This window comes from Diadema setosum, chromosome 14 (assembly GCF_964275005.1).
Source record: "Diadema setosum chromosome 14, eeDiaSeto1, whole genome shotgun sequence".
In the NCBI taxonomy this organism is placed as follows: domain Eukaryota; kingdom Metazoa; phylum Echinodermata; class Echinoidea; order Diadematoida; family Diadematidae; genus Diadema; species Diadema setosum.
In genome coordinates, this window is record NC_092698.1 from 2,556,365 (window position 1) to 2,573,780 (window position 17,416).

Genomic DNA, 17,416 nt, shown 5'->3' on the forward strand with positions numbered 1-17,416 from the left:
AAAAAAAAAAAAAAAAAAAAAACTAACCTGCATGATATATGAACACACTGTCATAGAAAACAAGCAAGCAATGGCATTACTATGATATTTGCAAGGGTTACAAAAGAGCCCAATATAACTTTTATGATACCATTGTTCTTCTCTGTTTCTTAATGTTCCCATCTCTCCCTCAGTTTTGTCATCTGTCTTTAATAGAGTAGGACTACATCAAGTCCCCACCCCCCCCCCCATCCCAAATGAAGGGAACCTCGCTATAACAAGGACATAAGAAGCATGGCAATTAGCTTCTTATATCAGGTTTCTCACTATATCAGGGAAGAAACTTAAAAATTATCTATATCAATAATTGGGACCAGAAAAATCACCTTGGTTTAAGGGGCTTTTGTCATATCCGACTTCTCTGTAATAGGGTTCCATTGAATGACATATTAAAAGAATTTTCCACCCAACCCTCTTTCTTCATCCCCTATCAACCCATCACCTACCCCCCCCCCCCAACCCTCCCCCATGTATTATATTTTAGAACTAGAGCACTGAAGGTTCCAAGTTTGTGCATGTTTTTGTATTTCATTATTATTTTTTTGGACAGCTTGGGGATGTGCATGGAATGGCTTTGGCCTTGATAATCAAACACACAAACAGCATCTGGGAGTGTGATGAAAGCAACAAATGGCGTTCAATGACTTGATGTACACGTATTCCACTTTGAGAGTAGCTCACATAAGTCAAATTAGTATTATTTTTCTTGTCAAAATCATCTGGACTATGCACAAGGATCTCTTCCTCTCTCTTGAGACAGAAAGAGAAAGAAAGATGGACAATCATTACATTAAAGAAAAAATAATGATGTTGGCACTGAAGTTGATTTACTTCAATTCATTCAAATCTGGACATTTATGAAGCTGGCAGTGGAGCGACACAAACACACTTTCATCCCTCAAACATTTACTTTGAAGAAAAGTTTCCGAGGTCTGCAGAAAATGATGCCAAAGAATAAAAAGAAGACAGAATAAGTTCTTTTGTCATCACATTCCATTGTGCTTCATGCCCTGTATTAAAATGCGCAAGTAATAGCCTGAAATTTTGAAATTTTTAATGGAATCCTTAAAAAAAAAAAAAACCTTTCTGCCATTTGTTAGCAGAACATACTGTAACCAGCAGAAACGTCCACCAAATCATCATGCCACTAGCACTGCACACAAACAGGACCCCAACATTAACACCCGAGTTAATCAGAAACATTTTACAGCTGGCAGCAACGGACGCTAGTGGTGATGCGGTCCAATCAGTGGCACTGACCACTGAAGATGATAGTCCCTGTCGTATCTGACCGATTGCGCCGTTAGTAACGTGCCTCAAAGACGTGCGATGGCATTCATCGTAATACAACGGACCGTGAACATTGATGAGTGTTAACGACATTCAATGGTCACGCATTGATCTTAAAGGGGGATCATATCACTTTCCCTGCGTGACAGTGTGGTTATGATCATATCACTTTCCCTGCGTGACAGTGTGGTTATGATCATATCACTTACCCTGCGTGACAGTGTGGTTTTATTTTGACAATCAATTGTCTGGACAGGAGTTGCTTAGCAACGATACCGATTTCATCTCCCCATCTCTGTCGGCTCTTCATTTCTGAGATCCGCAAAATCTTTCATTGAGGGCATTGGCAGTACAGGAAAACAACACAACACAAATGGCATTGCATCCATGGGTTGACCCCCAAACATATTATCTCTGCCGTAAACAAATTCATGGCAGACCGTGAATTTACTGCCTTTATGCCCCGTCGCTGGCCGCCGAGGTGAAAATTACCCAATTCACAATCAGCGAGATGATTCGGGCATTTCGTCACTTTTATCTCTCGTAAATTTTTTGGGCCTGCCAGCGGCGGTCACAGCCTCCCGAGCAATATATCAGCTTTGTGTCGAGATGTGAGTCGTTGGAAACGAACCCTGACGAAATCAGGCTGCTGCCGCCTTGACAGACATCTCCAATAATCTCACTGAAGCGTTTGTTTCATCATTCTACTCCAAAATTCCTGAGCTCTACTTAAAACACCACTGCACTCTTTTTGGTGAAGATAGAATTCTGCATAAAGCATGCACACTGGGTTCCCCCTGAATACAGATCTTCACGTGTAACAGTTTTTCAATTTTCTAATTAGATCTTCACGCAATTCACTTTCTTATTCTATAACAGCACTAAGTCTACAGATTAAGTGCCAAACTTTTGCTGCAAAATACCCTACTTATAATAATGTTCACTAACATTCTGGCAGATAATTCCAAGCTCTCAACAAAAAGCTGAGGACAGGATATGGGCATTCAACATTAGCAGACTAGTATTTTCATCATGGAAGATCAGATCAATATTTCTCACTGTAATACACAAACAAATACACCTTACAGCTAAGTGTTGTAATTACTTGAACACCAAACCAGTTGAAATAATGCTAGGAAGGCTATTTGATTGCAGCAAAAGTTGAATTATCTTAGACAAGAGCTGATTATAGAATAAGAAAGCTGAATTTGCGGTGCAGATCTGAAAAGTATGGAAAATCAAATGCTCTACACGTGATCGGTAAGATATGAGAATAAGGAAATTGCGTGGGGGTGTTTGGCAAGCATTATGAAAATTGATCTTACATTACGTGGTGCACACACACACACACACACACATACACAAAAAGTCCTATTTTTACACAGAACCACAATGATATCATGAATAAATTTTGCAATTTGATGAAACAAACCAGCCAAAAGAGGACAAGGAAGAAAGATGCATGCTTTATGAGTAGATGAAGCAATTATCTTCAACTGAAAATTGTCCTACAAAAAAGTGCATCAGCCTTACATTTTCATATATATTTTGAGAATAGACGAGGAGAATGAAGCGGTCGAAAGGCGCCTTTGAAAGTGGACAGATACGTGTCGCGGGTCTGTCGCCCTCTTCTGTGTGTTTTTTTTCTACATTTCATCGTCAGTTGGGGGTCATCCCCTCTTGTGATAAATTATCTGTAGCACCACAATGATCTGAGTGTGGGAGTAAAACTTCCTGGGAGCAAATCAAATCACGTCACAAGGAGGCAAAACATGTTTTTCTCAGATTTCGCCTGGCATTGCGCGATCTTCAGCAGCGCAGCCTCGATCGCGAGCCAAGCCCCCTCGCGAGCAGGGTGTTCTTTGCCGCACCACAATGCAGGAAATTCGTAGTAATCACCATCAAATTGGAAGGGCAAATGCAATGCGCGCAGGCAAGCAAATGGCAGCAGAAAACCAACTTTGGCCATCACTCAGATGAGGTACGAAATGGTACGTATTAGTAGTTCATTGTTCAAGCCATGGTGTAACTCATGCAAACTATGTTAACTCCAAATTGCAATATTTCACCTTTTTTTAAAACATCCATAAAGAAGACTCTAAATTGTAGTCACGCAGGTGAAGTTTGACAAACAGCTCAGAAACACACATTATTGATGCTCGCATCAAACTCCATATTTTTCATGACCAAAACCAAGCTGCACTGGTCAAAGAAATCCATACGTGCATGGGTACTTTTTAAGCAGACATCGTCCTCACTTCATTTCCATGGAAGTTACTTTGCTGACTCACATGACAAACAATGAATGAGAATTCATAGCATCTCCCACCTTTACTTCACCCCTTGCTGTGTACATTTGTGGCTTAAACTATGCCAGTTGGCATTTTGTTTCTGATTTTTGCTTCAAACCAGATTACCACACAACAACAAAGTGGTCAGTAAATGGCATAGGCCTATTTGATAACTAACCAATGCTTCTGGACAAAGTAGATTTTTCAGTAAACCTTCATTAAACTTATAGCAGGACAAAATGACCCTTTATGCCAGTCAAAATTTGATTACATTGAAATGCTTTTCATAGGAAAAGTTCAATGAAATCAAATACTATTCAAACCTTATGTGTGCTGGTGTGTGCAAATGGAATGTGCTAAAAAAGGATTTGAGGTAGGCCTACACTGTACAATCTCAATGCAAAGATTGTCATGCCATCAATATGTCGAAACATTTCTGCCAATGTAGAGCCTACATGTACCTTCAAGAACTAACTTGAAACACAGCAGACTGCAATAACATGTGGCCTTTCTTTAAACTTTGAGTTTGGTCAAATTCTATTGTGAGAACATTATCAAAAAAAAAAGAAAAAAAGAAAAGACTTGAATCACACTGTTTTCAATGTCTCTGTCTTGCTATCGGTTTTGATAGCTCTTTTTATCAAATCTTCTTCTTGTTTTACACCCCCATTTTTTAAAATGTTTTGGAGCTCCCTAGGAAGACAGGAAAATGTCATGAAAGTAAATTGAGCAGAAAGAGAACAAACCATTGGTCTTCCTCTTTTTTCTGTTTTTTTGTTACGGTCAGCGCTGGCCTTCAGCGTGTTCCTGATTACCGGACTAGAAAGTGGTCTGGAGTCGAACATGGGGACTCGGTGTCTCCAGAATACTTCCTGTTCACTGACGATTCCTCAGAAGGGTCGGTCCCCTGGGAGGTGGTATGTTGCACACACACATACACACATACATACACACACACACACACACACTTTCCTTGAAGAGAGTTACAGCACTCGTTTCCAACAACTGAAGGTTGTTCACAAGATGTGTGTATGTGTGTGTGTGTGTGTGTGTGTACGTATGTCATGTACAGAGTGCGTGTTCAAAATTTGCTTCCATAACTCTCTTCCTCCTATTCAATGTATCAGTGCTACTACATTTCCTGCTATGTGGATGTCAATCACAGAAGACACTGTCCCACAAGTTTAAAGCTATTAGTCATACTGTAAAACATGATATTTTAGCGCGTAATGAAATCTTCGCGAATTGGAGCCGACGGCCTTTTTCGTGGTATGAAATTTTCGCGAAGTGCCTCTGACATTCAATGCATAGGCCTATAGTGTATACAAGAGCCTTCGCGTGCATTTTAATTTTGTGAATCTTGGCTCGCGTGAAATTCGCAAAATCAAAATGCACGCGAACATTTGTCGTTTTACAGTATTTTCATCACAGGCATGATTTCTTATATCTTCTTTCCTGACACGTTTTCTACAATCAGAACTCTGCAGATCAAACTTTTTTCTTCTTTTTTTTTTTGGGGGGGGGGGGGGAGGGGTGGGGGGGGGAGGTTTCCTGTACTAATTGTCATTTCATTTGCACAAATAATGAAATAAATTGAATCTGATTATAGGATAAGATACAAATCATTAGCAAGTGGGTGTCATGCTTTCTCAATGAAAATAAACAAACATTCTCTAACGTTAATAAAGTTTGAATATAAGGGAGAGAGAAATGGGTATACTCAAACCTAGAAGCTATGAATGATAAAATGTTCCAGAGCAAAACAAACAAAGAGAAATAATATTAATAATCATAAAATAGTACAACAAAGTTTCAGATGTCTTAGATTCATTACCTGCTGTTTCTTGATATTTTTCTTGGAAAGCAATATTCACAGTTTAGCTCTGTTTACAAACAGAATGAGTGTGTTCTAGAAATTTAAAAAGAACATATTAAATGTAAAGCAAAACAATTAAACTTGAACTTTTTAATGCTGATTGCTAATCACTCACTTTAATAAAGACTGAAATAATTTCTTCAGTGTTTTCTGTCTGCAGAGATCTGCTATTACCAATTTTTTTCTCTGTCAATATTAATACAGAGGATATGCAAGACCACAAAACTTGAGTTCCTAAAATTCTTTCTTTCTTTTAATTTTTTCCTCTTTTTTTTTTTTTTTTTTTTTTTGAAGCTTCGTACTCAAAGTCAAAGTCCACATTGCTGTAATTTCCTCAGCCACGAGGGCGCTTTGGTTCAGGGTGGTAACGAGAAGAGACTGCAAAATCAATTTGCTTCTGCCACTTCTTCGGCCTCGTGATACAAAGACCCACTCTTCGACGGCATGATATACGATTGACTGTATCATCGGGCTAAACAAAATAGTGGAAGACCCCAAATGTGTTCCCCAACTTCTGAAAACAGAAATCTCCTGGTGCTCCTATGACATCATTGTTATTCTTTGTCCACATATTTTTGCCACAGCCATGAAAAATAAAGACATATACTGCATAAAACATGTAGGAACTATTTAGCAAGTCGAATTTTTCGCAAATCGGGACTTCCCGATGATTCTGAGAGTGTTTAATTTGCAATCTTAAAGTACAGTAATGAACGGAGAAATGTATGTGAGCCAATCACATTCATGGCAGAATCAGAGTGAATATTTTCCATGTTTTTCAATTGACTAATAGCACCCAACTCCCAAAATTCGTGAAAATCAAAAACTTTGCGAAATATATTGAGTATACAGTAGGCCCTATATGCCAAAAACATTCATTATCCCTTATGTATCAGTCGTTTTGAAGTACCCAGTCTCCTGCCGAAGCAAGGCCGTAAGACAGTGCAGATTATATTGGGCTGAGTTCAGGGCCTCTCGGTCTCATTTTCATGGCACTCATTCTGAGATTCATACAACATTTGTGCCATATATATTTACTCTCAACATTAATAGCAAAAAACAAACACAAAAACAAACAAACTAACAAAACTGAAAATCTAAAAGGAATCACACTGACTCATCTGATTTCCAAGCCAACCTCAAAACAGCAGAATAGATTTCTGTCCATGGAACTTAAGATAAAAGTCGCCATGAAAAACAAGTCAAAGGTATGTCAACACAAGAATATACCGAGACTCAAAGCATGTATGTTTGGGGTGGGGTTGGAAGAGGAAGTTCTGCAGCAAAAAAAAAGAAAAAAAAGAATAATAATAACAACAATAATCTGGATAAAAGAGAGACAGAAAGAGAGACAGAGAAAGAGCACAGGAGGGTGAAAGAAAAAAATATCAGGGCTCTTCGTTTTTGGATTTCCAAATCCCCAGTCAAGTGGATCTCCCCAAGAATGCTTCAGTTTACCCAGCGTACTGTCAGGATCTGGACTGGAACTTATCAGTCACCGCTCTGTCAGCTGACTTCATTGGGACGCCTTGACATTTCACAGCAACAGCACACGGGGTGAATATAGATGGGACTACACAAACTGAACATCTCCCCCCCCCCCCCACTCTTTTCTTTTTTTGGGGGGGTTCAATGCTTAAAGGCACACATTAAACAAGCATTCTGCACGCTTTTCTCCCTCTTTTTTTCCAGTTTGAGCACTTCAAATATGGTCCTTTGTTGCCTATATTCTGATATTTACCACAACTAACTTCAGAAATATGCTTTGGGGATTACCGTTGATTTTGCTGAAGAAAGAGTTATTTTTCCATTCCTCTCATTCCGACGCATCATCACCCATCTAATCCCACGCCTTTTGAATCCTTAGAGACTATGACTGAGTTTCTATGGCTAGATTAGAACTGGAAAAGGAGTGCAGTGAAAAATAAATGACATGAAGCCAAAAGTGCTATTGTGGGTCAGTCAAAGCTATAGGCCTACTTCATAATGTCATGATAGTACAGCAACACAAGCTGTTTTGTTTTGTTGTTTTGTTTTGTTTTGTTTTTGTTTTTGTTTCAACATTATGCCAGACATGTGTGAAAAATGTTTGTACCTGACCACGGCCCTGTGGCATAAAATGCTGCAATCAAGCGTAAGTCAGAAAATCAAAGATAAGTCAGGTATCAGCCAATCAGAATTTAGTATCTACAGACTTATGCTTGATTTTCTGACTCATCTGATCATGTTTGATCTCAAATTTTACGCAACAGGGCCCTGAGTTGTTTGGACCTTTCCCTTTCAAAACAAAGGCTAGGGTATGAAATTCATGTACCATCTGTTACATACACACCATACATAGGAACATCACAATGTCAAGAGTGATCAATATCCTCAGAAACCTTTCCCCAAGACAAAAGTGCGCGCCCTCTTCAGATCTGCCCTGCACGTTTGTATGACCAACTCGAGCCGACCAGTGTCCAGAATATACTTCAGTTACACAGCCTGGTGTAGTACAACCAATCAAATTGTTATGAATTTGAAGTAAAATAAATGATTGAATAACCGTCTTGAATCAAATTTACTCAATATTCTCAGAGACCCAAGAAATGATAATATATAAGGAGTTTGAAGAATAGTTAATCTGTAAACATCTAAATTTCCATTCAGAAATTGCCTTCTTGAAAGCTGCCCAATCGTAAATTGGTTTTGTTTTGCATCAAGATGGCTCAAGCGTGGTGCCTGCGTGTTATTGAGACTGCCATCATGGGCAAGACTTTCGGTATGCATGCCGCGACCGTTCCTACCGACAGAGGAGGTTCTCCCATGTTCGCGCTGGCACTAGACGATCCAGCGCAAATACAGAGTATTCATCTCTTGCTTGTCACAAGTCCATGCTGTGTGCCTTGTTTTCCCCCAACCATTTTCACCGATAAAGGACAGAAAGGATTCGGGGCACAACTTCTGGCGGGTCTCGCCGGTTCATACGGCATTTTTGAGCAGTCTAAACAGGGTAGGAGGAGTGATGAACTTTAATACTTCAAGACTCTAAATACAGAAGCGGACCCTGAGTGAGGGCTTCGGACTCGTGTCTATGCACAATTCAGATCTCAATGAAGTCCTAGAGGGGCAGGGGCATCGACACCGTGGCATAAGACAAGTGCATCTGAAATCAAAACAAGATCAAAACACTCTTCTTCCTCATCTATTCTTTTTCTATTCATGCAGTTTATGCAGCAAAGGGAGAGGTGATGAGATTATTAAGAAGACATCAACCCAGTTTCCAAAGATGCACAGCAATATCGCGTCCTCATCAAAATGCCGTCCTCTTAAAGGCATATCATAATCACGCCTCGCGATAAGCAGACACTATAGCTGAAAACACATCGAACCCGGCTGGTGTGAAACCCCTAAAAGGCAAAACAACAACAACAACAACTCTCTCCTGGTGGCGATATCCCCTCCCTGTGGAATTCTCCCCACCCCCATTAAGCTAATGGTAGTTTCCAATTACTGTCTGCCATATTTCTTATTACATTATATCCAGGGAGTAAAATGTTAATGAGGAAAGAAACAAGCAAAGCAAATAGAAAGAGGGATGGGGGAAAAAAAGAAAGGAGAGCACAAAACTAAGTGCAGGAAAGAGAAAACAACAAGTAAAGAGAAGAAAGAGACACCCTAATCTATCTACCACATGTTACAGCCCCTCAGATGAATGGAAGAAACAAGCCTGGCCTAGTCTGTGATAAAAAGACCCATGTGAATCATTGTTGACAACTTTTTATGGTACCTAGCGGAAACAAACAATAGTGCAGTCAGCTGTTTTTTGTACAAGAGTCCTTTTCCTTTCTGTAAAAACATCCATGTCAATACTCTTGTTAAAGTGTGATCATAACTAGACTCATGTCTTAGTTCTCATATTTGAAAAGTGACTGGGATCACTCTCCGCAAGAGCCTCTGAATGAAAGCAAGTTTGGTTTTCTCTACCTAAGGACTTTTCATGTGATGGTGAACACGGTAAAACAGGTCATCATCCCTGGCAATCGCAACCTTACCTTTTTTTTTCTTACTACTAACTGCTTTCTTTATCTGCATTACCTTCTGCAAGACAACTACTAACTTGTACCAAGGAAGTATCACACATGCTGTATCTCCTTAGTTGCACACTACGTGTAATAGTAACCAGTCATAGAGGTCTCCATTCACAGCACCCAAGAACAACAGAGTCTAGAAGCACAGACTGCAGCCACTCCTGGACCTAAGCAAAGTACACAGCGCATCCTCAAAGGGACTTCAAAATTATTACCTGTTTATTCGGATGGCGCTACCGCTCGTAAATCAGTAAATTGTGGGCGAAGGAAGAAAGGGGGAATAGGTTGTGAGGATATTTTCTTCAATTAGCCAATCCTGCTGGTTATGTTTTTGTCCACGATCAAGGGTGTTTTTTTGAGCTTCCATCGGTGGCGAGACAGTCACAACACACTGGCTTCAGTCACTGCAAAGCACCATTCTTTCCCTGTTTTATTCTACCTACACACAGGGTCTTGAAATCATACAAATCAGCAAATTCATATTCATCAACCATCATCGCATGGGTATCATTTACAAATTGCACAACTTCAGAATCAAAAGATCAATATCCTTTGCAAGTCATAATTTCTTCATTTTTACACTTGAATGAAAACTATAGGCCTATGTCCTTCCCCCCCCCCCTCAAAAAAAAAAAAAAAGAATGCCGAAATTTATTCATTTGGGTATAGAACAATTAAAAACTACATGTACTTTGGGTACTCTTCTACCCATTGCTGCTCAGAAATAGAATTCAGAGGAAGAGGGAAAAAAAGTTACTAATAAATGTTTTTCTTATGCTACAAAAAAAAAAAAATGCTATGCCACTGAGATCATGTCATTTATGTCTATTCATGGGTACGTTCTTTGTCCATCCATGAGCTACTGATCTATCTGAGATCCAATTCTTGAGCAACACTGAATGTTCTGAATAATCATTCATAGTGAAATTGAGACACTGCCCAAAGCACACTCTCTCCCCACCCCTCCCCCATCTCTTTCAGAGAATACAGAGGAACGAGAAACAAAATTATACAGATCACACAGATACGATACTGATATTGTCAGAGGCTATAAACATAGTAGAAGTGACTAGAATATTCTGATGTTGCCCAAGGATTACTACTCCACCCTATACACAAGATACAGAGAGAAGAAGATGATCAGAGACGGAGATTGAAACTGTAAAAGTTGAGAAGCATGTGGTTTGGAAATGATGATTCCTGGGAACTATATAGTACTGGTAATAGTATCAAAATTAAGATAATAAACCAATATATGCAAGAAGTTTAAAGTAGGCAGACCTCGACAATCCCTGTAGGCATATCACAGAGATAGATAGATGGGAGAGAGGGAGAGACAGATAGAGAGAGAGATAGAAAAGATGAAAAGAGAAAGGCATACCTGCCAACATTTCAAGATGAAATATCTTACTCGTGGATTGCAAAAATCTTCAGATTCAGATTCAGATTCAGATTCAGATTCAGATTCAGATTCAGATTCAGATCGTTTATTGTCATGCACTACGGCATAAAAATCTTTGCAACAGTCTCCATTAAAAATTAAAATCTTATTTTATATGCAAACTGAAGTTAAAAATCTTACTTTCGGTCAAATCTTCAGAAAATACACATGAAAGGTATATCTAAATATTCTTTAAAAATCTGATTTCATTGACAGAAAATCTGATTTTGCTATTTTTAGTGTAAAAAATCTTACTGAATCTGATAAAATCGTACTAGTTGGCAAGTATGGAAAGGTGGAAGGGAGAGGGGAGAGAGAGAGGGAAGAAAGGCAGCTGAGCTGGCCCTTTCCTACCACTAGATGGCAGCATTCATCTCCCAGTCTCTGCCCCCATTCAGTGTCTCAGAAGTTTCTCACTGTGTATCTCAGAGGGGAGTGAGACATAGCCACACACAGTGGGCTGGCTTCCCATCATCCTGTGCCCCACTCCTGCAGCTAGCCAGCCGGGAGGTGCACTTAGCATAGCTCTCAGCATGTCTGTATGCAATCCACTAATCATTCCTATGAAAATTACTGATAGTAGACTATTTTTGCATAGAAGCAAACAATATACATGTATAACTAAATAAACAATTTACTAACATCCACAAGAGTTTTATGAGGCCCAACAGTGTAGTCACATGCTGAAATTACTAACAATTACTAAATTTGACTAATAGTTGGCAGCTATGCACTTGCAAGTGTTTTGCCATGAGGCACTAAAGAGGTGTTGTCACTGTGTAAAGCATACACCTTGGAAACTTTTGGTGCATAGTACTACTAGTTTTCGAAGGGAAATTCTCAGTAATTTCAGGTTGACATGACATCAGAAACACTGATACAGAGAGGAATGACAAAATTCATTTTTCATGCAATTTTTCTATACTACAGAAAAAAAAAAAAAACTTGGCGGCATAGTGCGATCAATCCATTGCATTATCAGACATCATTTTATTTGTCGATGGATTGCTCTGATCAGATTATTTGCAACGCTGCACACTGGCACTGGTCCGACGGTCCCTGACCAGTAAAAATCACTGTAGGACCAGTAAATTTTCAGGAATGGACAAGTAAAAAATGGAAAAATTAGGTACCTACTGGTCTGACATACAGGTTGGTACAGTAGAAAAAATGGGTTAGTGTGCAGTCCTGTTATTTGTCATCATCATCATCAACATCATTACTATTATCATCATCATTATCTTGGTCATCACGGGTATAATCATTAACATCATCACTATAATCATCATCATCATCTTTACCACCATCACAATCAACATCTTCGCAAAACATCATCACACAATAATCATTATATGATAGTATAAAAACAACAATTATTATCATCATTACTATAATCATCATCATCATCACCATCATCATCATCATCATCATCATCATCATCATCATCATCATCATCATCATCATCATCATCTTTACCACAATCATCATCAACGCCTTCGCAAAGCATCATCAAACACCTTTATCGATTCCGTTATCAACCCAAGTAAGGCATCCTACACAGGCATCCATCTTCACCAACGCTTTCATCACAATCATCATCTTGCAACATCCCAAATTATCATTTAAAGTCATGAACCTCACAGCCAGCATACACAAAGCCATCTTTGCTTCACTGATGATTCAGATGATTGCTCAAGACGTTCACATGCACTATTTCAAAAAAAAAAAAAGGTTTTTGCTCTGACAGTATAGGCCAATTTTTGCATTCTCTGTCATCTTTGGTGTATATTCACAGCCTGTGCCCAAATTGTAGGCAAGATGCAGGTAGAAATTCACAGCATTTTTCAAATTCAAATCTTTCATTCTGGAATCAGACTCGTTTAGAGTTGAGATAAAATGGATTTCAAATCTGATTTAAAACAGATTTTTTTTTTGGGGGGGGGGGTGGGGGGGGGGGGGAACAACAACTTATTTTTTTATCTCCTTTATGCTGACAAAGCCTGTACAGAAAACTGTTTGTAAAAGGTTTCTAAGGATCTTCAAAAAATCCATTTTTAGATAAAAATGAATATCAAATGTGATTTTGAACAGATTTTTTTTTTTTTTTTTTTTTTTGGGGGGGGGGGGGGGGGAGGAATCTACTTTTTTCCTTTTTTATGCCGACAAAGCCTGATACCAAACCTGTTTCTAAAGGGTTTCTCAGAATCTTCAAAAATGAGGGTTAGGTATTTGTTTTGAACAAAAGTGCCTCTCCCAAGTGAACAACTATATTTCAATGCACTGGAGAATTGAGCTCTCCATTCACAAAGGCAATGCAATAGTTACCAGCAGAATATATTTGGTAGTAAGCAGGGATTCAAGTACTTACAGAAGCTAATGCCTTGCCCAAAGCATCCCCCGTGTGTGACGTTCCGCCCGATGTGTTACTCGTTGAACAATTCCCTCTACTGTTGGCTGTAAAGCAGGGGGGAAAAAATGAATGCATAAATGAATGAATGAAGAAGTATAATTATTCATACGTACCAAAGACAAGAAAAAGGTGCTCCCCCCGATAAAAGCTGCATCATGTTGGAAGATATTTGTCAGATGTTTCTGTAAACTTTAGTTTTTGGTAATGGAGTTCATATGAATCATCATGTGTTATTCATCTTGACAATATTGTGTTTTTCTGCAGTAGTTACGTTCAGATGGTGATCCCTAACCACGAGGAGGGCTGTCTTCGAGGATAAGTGCGCAGTTCAAGCATCGAGTAGATGCATAAACTGATAGCTAACTTGAAGTTAACTAGAAGATACATGTAGCTATCCAGGAGATATCTCAGTGTTAGCGCTCCACCAAGGAGCCGCGGGGTGTCCCCACTCGTAGTAAAGCACTGTGTGGACGGAACTTGTTGATAGGAACTTGTAGATAATTGTAGTTATGGGGGGGGGGGCAGTGAGCATATCCTTGAGGATAGATAGCTACCTTTGAGGATAAGCTTCGTCGTGTGAATGCGCGTCATAGTTAGGGGGCCAGAGCTTATCCTCTAAGATAGCTATCCTCCAGGTTAAGGATCACCGTCTGAACGTAACATGTCACACTTGTCGGCAACAGAATTTCCAAATCAATACGCAGGTATATTGAGAGAGAGAGAGAGAGAGAGACAGAAAAGAAGAAAAACAGGCAGACAGACAAAGAGGATGAAGGCAAGAAAGAAAGTGAGAATGGGGGGGGGTCATCAAACTATTGCAGGAAAAAAAAATAAGGCTAGACAGGTCAATTATAGTGCAAGACGATGTATTACCAAGAAGATTGGTGGATCGCATAGTCTCAACGGGTAACGGGTTTCGTGTCTGGTCCAGATGAAAAGCTTTTAAAAGTTTGTCTGGAAAACTTGTGTTTTTCCTTTCCTAATCAGATTTCCTCGGTCTATTGTCTTTACCTCTTGGATAAGGGGTAATCATTATTACCCCCCTCCAACTCTTCTGCCCCCCCCCCTAAAAGGACAGATTATATCAAATATATATGTATATATGTGTATATATTTATCTATCTTTAGGGCTACGAGAGAGCATAAGTACCATAAATCATGGGCATTTTCGTTAATATTTTGTATACAAATTCTTTTTGAAACCAAAGTAACTATCATTCTGTAGATCTGCAAGTAATTTTTTTAGCTCTTTTCTCACAATCCAAGGCAAATGAAGGTACAGGTAGATACGCCAAGGGACAATTTGATACTCAATTGCCAAGGTACGCAAAAACAAGATACCAGTTGCTACGAGGTACCAAGTTTTGTTGCACAAGTGTGACTCGTGTGAGCGAGAGTTCAGAAATCCTAATGATAAAAGGAAAAATCTAATCAAATTACCCACACATGTCAACTACTGTCTTTTGGCAGGGGATCTCGTCTGCGATCTCCTCGGCTAGGACCGCCGCTGCCAATAAAATGGCGCTTCTCTTGCCAGAAATCTAATCCTGTGGGAAATTTTGACAGCCATCAGAATTAGTTTGACATTTTCTTTTGTTTCTATTTTCAATTCCTTCTTCTCTTTTTAATTTCATCCTCTTGTAACATTTTGGATTGTTTTCTCCTTCCATGCTCTCCTCAGTATGTGGAAGCAATGATTCCTATCAAGGAATCTGCCTGATTCCTCAGGGACAGAGTGCCTTGCAAACTTTGGTCATGAGTAAGACAGAATTTCATTATTCTCAGCAGCTATACCCTGCTAAGGATGACTGCTAATAATAATTAACAAAAAACAAACAAACAAACAAAATGCTTGTAAACTTCTTGCTTTCTCAAGCTCTCTCTCTCTCTCTTTTCAAAATTATTTTTCTTATGTACCCTGTAGCATATACCACTTCATCAGTAATATGACAGATATCAGCTCAAGTTATGACATTATATCAAAGAAACTTAGTATGCCTTTGCATTTGAGTGACAACATAAAATTCATGGTCTTCTGTTAAATTGGAACTGACAACAAACATGATGTACCCGATTTCCTCACGGATACTTCTTAGCTTTTCTGTATTTCTCTTCTTTTCTTTCTTATGTCTGTCTGTCTGTCAATCTGTCCATCCATTTGTCCATCCTTCTATCTTAATTCATAGGTTCAGCCCTTTAATCTGTTCGTATTTGTCTATCATTACTATATATGTCATTCATTCATGTACTTTAATCCACCTATTCATACTCATAATCATATATTTAATCATTCATCATCTATTGGTTTGTTGTTTGTTTTTGTTTTTTGTTTTGTTTTGTTTCGTTTTGTTTTGTTTTGTTTTTTTTTTGGGGGGGGGGGTGGGGAGGAGGTAGTTGCCACTACACTGCAGACACACCTGGCATTACTTTTTCAGAAGTTTCCACTTCTGAATGATGCAACAAACCTACACTGTATCTGCTCCGCTTGAACCCAACTGTTGGGCAAGTTCAATACCATGGGGTTCAGATTAAGATTCCTAACACAACAAAATATTCTTGCATAAAGCATCGAAAATTACCTTCACCCAGTTTATGGTAACCTAGGGTACAGCACTGAAAAAAAAAAGAAGGAAAAAAAAAGGAAAATTTTAAATAAATGAATATTAATTGATGGGTTCTTAGCTGATACCTCAGGGTATCAAATATTGCAGCAAATAAGCACATGCCTGTAACAAGTATGGCACCTTTTCCACCTAAGCCAACCAACAGGATAAAGTTCTCTCTTTCGTCAGTGCCCTGTACTGTAAAGCGGTAGGTAGCTGGTCGCGCCTTACACTTACCCATTACTGTTTCCGTGCCGTTGATTGGCGGTGAGGAGGTGTAGGGGGCGGTGTTGGTGGTGCCGGGGCGGAACGACGTCATAGGAGGAAGACTGAGGGGGTCCTGGCCTGAAGACATACTGCTGTGGTAACTCTGAAAAGAGATGCAGTCATACGTATATGGATTATAACACTTAACCCTTCCACTTCTGGCTTCTATCATTTGCATGGATGAAACACAATTTCAGTATACAATGACTTAGATTGGAAGAAATGAGTACTAGAACTTGTACCACAAAGGGAAGAAATATATGTATCATTGTATCAGCTTTAAGATATTTCTTTAAGGGAAATTAAAACAGGAATTGTAATTGCACAATGAAACAATGATTAAAAACCAATTATACTATGTGTACGCTTTCATTTGTCATTTGGGAGTGTCCAATACACACAAAACCAACAATTTTAGTTCACCGACAGAGAAACAATGAATCCTGCATAATTACACTGGAATGAAAAGTGTTACATATTGAGCAGCTCAAAACATTACATCATGAGGATCAATTCATACCTAGACCCATCATTCATCTATCACACAATGCATTCTACAAATGTTCCTTCTGGTGCAGACCTTCCAGGCAGTAGACACTACCTTAAATCCATCATCTGAACTTATGCAGTTTGTGAGGTACAAATTCTTAAAACAAGGAGGGTCATTCACGGCTCCAGCATTCTAGAACTGACCCTACATCCATACATTCCACATACATTTCATTCTAATCCTTGAAGTTTAACCACCAGAATCTTATCTATTGACTCATGCATCCATACTTCATACTCTTTCATTTCACTCAAGCTCAAACTATACTTTTAACTTCCCTTCCAACTTAAATCTGATCACTTTTGTTGACAAACACACTCCCAAATTGTCATGCTCTATCGACGACGATGTTCCAAAGTCTGTTCTGCTCTGAAAAAGTTCATTTCCATGCCAACGCACTATCAATCCTGCCCCTTGTGATTGACACCAAAATTGACCATCAGGACCCCACCCCTCTTCATTATCACTTCAAACAAAAATATACCAATAGCTGGACGGACAGACAACATTATAGGAGTTTAGGAGGAGCTAGGCCCTCGTAAAGAGTATGAAAAACCCAAAGAAAACAAAACCTCGAAA

General features: G+C 39.1%; 1 protein-coding gene across 1 annotated transcript in view; it reads right to left on the minus strand.

Annotated features, from left to right (window-relative positions):
* LOC140237532 (transcription factor 12-like) overlaps positions 1–17,416 on the minus strand; it is a 268,067-nt gene that overhangs the window by 91,964 nt on the left and 158,687 nt on the right. The window contains exons 11-12 of the mRNA XM_072317467.1: positions 16,258–16,390; positions 13,376–13,461 (exon numbers count right to left, since the gene is read on the minus strand). Coding sequence (XP_072173568.1) covers positions 13,376–13,461; positions 16,258–16,390 — 219 coding nt within the window. The remainder of the gene's footprint in view (positions 1–13,375; positions 13,462–16,257; positions 16,391–17,416) is intronic.